Source organism: Hypomesus nipponensis, chromosome 19, assembly GCF_054491055.1.
Source record: "Hypomesus nipponensis isolate SF chromosome 19, ASM5449105v1, whole genome shotgun sequence".
Classification (NCBI taxonomy): domain Eukaryota; kingdom Metazoa; phylum Chordata; class Actinopteri; order Osmeriformes; family Osmeridae; genus Hypomesus; species Hypomesus nipponensis.
In genome coordinates, this window is record NC_140379.1 from 8872419 (window position 1) to 8877721 (window position 5303).

At 45.7% G+C, this 5303-nt stretch overlaps 1 protein-coding gene across 2 annotated transcripts; it reads right to left on the minus strand.

Moving 5' to 3' along the window:
* Window positions 1-779: 779 nt before the first annotated feature.
* fgf3 (fibroblast growth factor 3) lies at window positions 780-3234 on the minus strand. Of its 2 annotated transcripts, XM_084682525.1 has the most exons (4): window positions 2952-3228; window positions 1641-1744; window positions 967-1268; window positions 780-849 (listed from the first exon to the last, which is right to left on the minus strand). In XM_084682525.1, the coding sequence occupies exons 1-4, from the start codon at window positions 3226-3228 to the stop codon at window positions 780-782; spliced, it is 753 nt and encodes a 250-aa protein (XP_084538651.1). The 2 variants fall into 2 exon arrangements, with proteins under 2 accessions (XP_084538651.1, XP_084538652.1); XM_084682526.1 differs by having other exon boundaries at window positions 780-1268; window positions 2952-3234.
* Between the last annotated feature and the right edge of the window lie 2069 nt (window positions 3235-5303).

Consider the following 5303-nt stretch of genomic DNA (forward strand, 5'->3'; position numbering starts at 1 on the left):
CTCCTCAGACAGTAGACTATCACACCACAAGTTCACAAACATGTCTGTTTCCCATGTTGAATCTCTCTTGTTCCTATCATGAGTTACGATCATCGGACAAAGTGCTTTTCTATGTTGTACAACTCTTCAATAACCTTTTCCATCTTTCAGCTCATAATGTTTGTTATTGGTAAGCACTTATTGGATGTCCAGATCTTACTCAAAATTACTGAACATGTTTAAACTGTTGATATATGAAACATGATTTCAAAGTAACTGTAAATACATATATGTACATGACTGGTATGTCTGTAGAAATATCAACTGAAATTGGATAGCTTCTCATCCTTTTCCAGGTGACAGAGAGAAGAGAGGAGACAGATTCCAGCTGTGTTGACTTTGGTCCCCATCATAGTAGTTTCTATGTACACAACAAACACCAGACGTCACATCAAAGTGTCTTTGTGTCACTGTCAGAGGAACCATAACCACAGGCCTGAGCTCTGACTGTTAGGACTTTGTCCGTCTGGTTGTAGACCAGTCTGCTACATGCCTCTAGACCAGCTCTGTACAGTGGTTGGAGCCAAGTCTGCTGCAGCACTCTTTGTGTTCCTGTCTCAATTCAAGACCTGTGTTCAACCCTTGTCCATCAGATGCACTTAGCTGACACCTCAGGTCCAAGATATGTGCCCTTGCTGGAGAGGCACACATGTTGTCAGGTCTGTGATTCGTTCGTCCGTTCTGTTTGTTTCGAGAGACGCTGCCTTCTAGGGTTGATTGGTAATTTCAGGGATCAAGGGTCAGTCATCTGGCTTCCTGGTCTGGCCCTTCCTGCCACGGTCTCGCCTCCTTCTCCGCTCCCCACGGCGCCTAGAGGGCCCTTGCTGTCCAGCCTGGGTCTGAGACCGATGGCTCTGCTGTCCAGCCTGGGTCTGAGACCGATGGCTCTGCTGTCCAGCCTGGGTTTGGGGCCTATGTCCCTCCGGCCCTGCCTGATTGGCTGGGTCCCTCTGGCTTTCTCTCAACTTCCTCACCATGTCATGGTCCTTGTTGCCCAGCACACGGGGAAGGAATAGCGAGGCCTTGTCTGTGCTGCGAGTCTTGAAGCCCCTTCGTGGCCGGCCCTTGCCATTGATTGACACGTACCAGTGCCTTTGGGCGCTGGCCCGACGTTTGGCCCCTCCCCCGCCTGCGGCTGGTTGGACGGTGGAGTGGTGGCGAGAGGCATACGTGTTATAACCAAGTTCGTGGATCCTCTCCACAAACTCACACTCCTGGTTGAACACATCCTGGGATGAAACAAGGAGGAGATGGTCAGTCACAGAGAGTCCCTGGTTGTGTTATTTCATTTTTTACGTTTTCTTCAGTATCCTTCAATCTCTGACACATACAGATTCTATTGGTCTATTAAGATTGAAACTCAAGGGGTAAACCCCAGAGGGTTGGCTTCCCACTGTGGGGCAGCAATGGCTTCTGTTACACAAGCCTTATATCAGATAAGGAGAACGGGAAATCTCTACAACACTCTATGATTGTTATACAAGGTGAAACAATAGCCCAATGGAATCAAGTAGGCCTAGCTGTGTGTTACCCGAACTTCTACATAGGCTACATCATATCTCGCCCTGCTGACATTGGCAGATGTGTGACGCAACACTTACCGATGCGAAAAGGCGTCCTTTACTGTTCATGGCCAGATATCGACCCGAGAATATCCCTTTAATGGCGACCACTCCCACATCTACCGCCGTGATTTCCATAATGCCTGGCAAAAAAAAAAACGGCCACACCATCCTCGTTAATATATTATACTAGCCTACTTTGATCCTTATTAATGGCATCAATTGCGTTACGACTGAACACAGCCTGTGTGGCACATGGCAATATGTTCTTTCCCGTAATATGTTCTTTCCCGTAAATACAAAAAAGTCAGGGAATCAACTGACAACAAACTTTGGGTACAGACCACACTTTTCATGCTGTTTAATTGTCTCTTGTTCGAGTAAACAGGCGCTAGTTCAAAGGTTTAGGCCGAAGGGAAAATTAACGATGGGTTTGTTCTTGTTGCAATGCCATCAGAAATGAGAGCAAAGCTCTGCACAATTAGTTTAAATAAATTAAAAGCAGGCATTTTAAATAGGTCTACTATAGTATTGATATAGCCTATGCAATGTGTATTTGCTGTGAGTATTTGCTGTGAGTGATTTGTCTGCAGACTGTGCCGAGGTCCCGGATTTCCTAATCGGCCTTGATTACAGGAATACATCCGTTATGAGCTGCTTTTGTGTCCTCCCGCCTGTTAATTCTGATGTTCATATGGAAATGAGGCTTTTCGCCATGTTTACGTTGGGCTAACAGACGCTCTTTAGCCGGGGAATTGACTGTGAAGAGAGTTAATGATCACTGATCAACAGTGTCAGATTCCGGGCCACAATACACAGAAAACGATTTGAACATTACACAAAAAAGAAAACCCGGTTCAAAATTGCCTAAAAACTTTTACAGCTAGACAAGAAATGTTTGAATGTAGTGTTGAGAGACAAACAAGATTTGGATAAATGTTGCTTTGCGTAGCAGAGCACCTGGGCCTATGATACAGTCTCAACTCCATAACAGTGTTTAATATAGAACGTGCTTGACCTATTTTAAACCAGCGTTGACCACTTCGCCACAAACACATATGAAGGTCAGCGAAGAAACTCCCGGGTGGGGGAAGCTATACAAACACTAATAACACATGGCCACTGATGTTGTCTTCATTTTATGTTTAGTCCTAGTTAGGCTGTCTGGGCTGAAGCAAAATAATTGAATAAAGATATTTAAACCAGATATTAAAACCATGCCTGAACTTTGTTCAAATTGAACGTATTACCTTTAAAAAAAGTTTTTCTGCTGTATAGACTAGGCTAAATGTATTATTTCAGTTGAAACAAAAACATCAGAGAAAGAGGAAAATACATAAGACAACTTACTATAGGGGTTGTTTTCCTCAAGCGAGCCGTCTATTTTCCCATTTGGGTGTATTTGTAAATGGTACTTAGTGGCACAGTAAAGCTTTCTGCGTCTCGGCGCTCCCCCGAGGTGCTCGTACACTCCGCCGCGTCCCCCTGCATCGCGCCGTTGTCTCGGGTCACACGGCTGGCCCCGGGCGCAGGGGGCTCTAGGGATCCGTCCAAGCCGAGCAGACAGAAAATCCTGTTCGCTTTGGTCCAGGAAACTGAGCAACAGAAGAAGCTGTATTATAACCATTGTGGCATGGCCAGGTGTGAGAAGATTCGTGCGAGAAAAGGGAGATGAGGCACTTGGGGTCCCATTAAAGACTTGTTGTTCTCCACCGCCTTGGAAAAACGCTATGATCCTGTACACGAAACATTTGCCAGTTGTCCCGCTGCCATCCGTTTGTCCGGTATAAATTTGTGGTCATCTGTGGGGGGCAGCGCAGTGACAGCAGCGTGGGTCTGTCCCTGTAGGTGTCATAGGTCCTCTGGTTTCCCCACGGTGGGCTGAGAACTTGTGGATCCGACTAGGAGGCTGGAGACTATCGTGAGATTTCGCAGATCGACAGTGTGCACAGATATAAAAGAAGCTCGTAGCGACAATAGGCTGAACCCCAACCAATTGATACAAAGGAGAGGGGGAGGCAACAAGGTATCTGGCTTGTGTGAACCAAGAGAGTGCGGCGTGGATGAAATTACACAGTGCTACACACACTGGGAACTGCGGAACACCGCATCACAAAGAGCGAGCCATCTGAGGGCAGGGTTCTCCTCTGAACTCCTCTTTTGAAACGTCCCAAAGACCAATTATACAACCCAAATTATACACGCTGCCTTTGACGGGCATTAGGCTATCAGATCAGTTGGACAGGTGAAGGTAATAGGCTATATTATAACTAAACGCAAATATGAAAATGACCCGCTGTAAAATACACGATTTTTTATTTACACAAAATTATGTAAAGATTATGTGCATGTTATGTGTTATATTGGACTGTTAATAATAATAAGTAACATATTCGTTATCAAATTGAAGAAATCATGGATCAAACACTTTGGTGCATTCCAGCCCCTTTGTGGCAGGTCTGGTCTCAATATGTCCATTGTAACCAGATTCTATCTTACTCTGGCCTACCGAAATAATGTTATTTGAATGGAAATAAAAACAATTTGGCTACCGTTTGTGGTTCCACGGGCCTATAGCTTGTTGGAAGTGAATAGCATAGACTGTGTCTTATTTATCTTAGCAGATGCCCACCGCCCACCATTTCGAATCAAACTCTTAATTATTCTTTAAGGTTGATTATCAAGTTTGGATGATTGGTAATTTGTCAAAACTCTCCTGCTGAGCCCCTAGCGCAACAAGACCAGCCAGAGTAGTGGCGCGCGGAAGTGATAAAAAGCAACTCCAGACCTACTTACGAGCGCACGGGGAGGGCATAGAGGACGGTGGGAATAAAACTGATCTGATTGCTCTTTGGTCCAGTCAGGTCCCTCTACCCTCGTTTCCAATCCAACGTGTTGACTTCCGACCTGTTCAAAGTAGACTATTAGCCTAGTTTTACTATTTGAAAGAGTCTATTTCTTATTTGTAAAAAAACATATGAAGTGTAGTTATTGATCTTTTAAAATGTCTAGGTGCCGCATTGCACTGCCGCCTTCTCCCTAAAGCGCGCTCTTCTTACTCGGTGGAAACTGTAGGCATGTTGACTCCCAGACGGTGAAATTCCCCATATCAAGGCTTCGACTATGTTGCAGGCGGGCGGAAGAGTCAAACACTCAAATGACTACTGCCTAAATTGCTTCCATCTTGATCGCATTATGGTTACCCTTCTCGTAATTAGCACCATCATCTACAAATATATCTGCCCTTTGGCGCCGCTCCAGCGCATGCTATGGAGACCGGGCCTGAGAATCCCCGGGAGGAAAGTACCGTTAATTTGTCTTCCCCTCCCATACATCACGGAGGTAGCGTGTCACTCTCCTAGCTGGTCACGAGACACAGGAGAGAGGCCCCGGGAAAACACTAGCCAGACCATTTACATCATACGTTGTTCTGGTGACCAGTTCAAAAGAGAAGATATTCATGTGGTTTGATTTTGGCATAGGGTGGGAGCTCAGATGTGGTCTGCTGTTGCGCTCTCAAACTATTTTAATTAGATCTCTAGACGCCCACAGAGCGTCGCAGTAATGATCACTGCAGCAACCCGATGTATGAGCCCTGTACACACACATATGCTACCCCCCCTCTTTCTTCCTCTCTCTCTCTCTCTCTCTCTCTCCCTCCCTCTTTTACACACACACACACACACACACACACACACACAC

Coding starts and splice junctions, on each gene's coding strand:
- fgf3 (XM_084682526.1), bottom strand. CDS start 3,228: ATGGTTATAATACAGCTTCTTCTGTTGCTCAGTTTCCTGGACCAAAGC. Junction 1,745..2,951: donor TGAGGAAAACAACCCCTATA/GTAAGTTGTCTT, acceptor TTTTTTTGCCAG/GCATTATGGAAATCACGGCG. Junction 1,269..1,640: donor AAGGACGCCTTTTCGCATCG/GTAAGTGTTGCG, acceptor GTTTCATCCCAG/GATGTGTTCAACCAGGAGTG.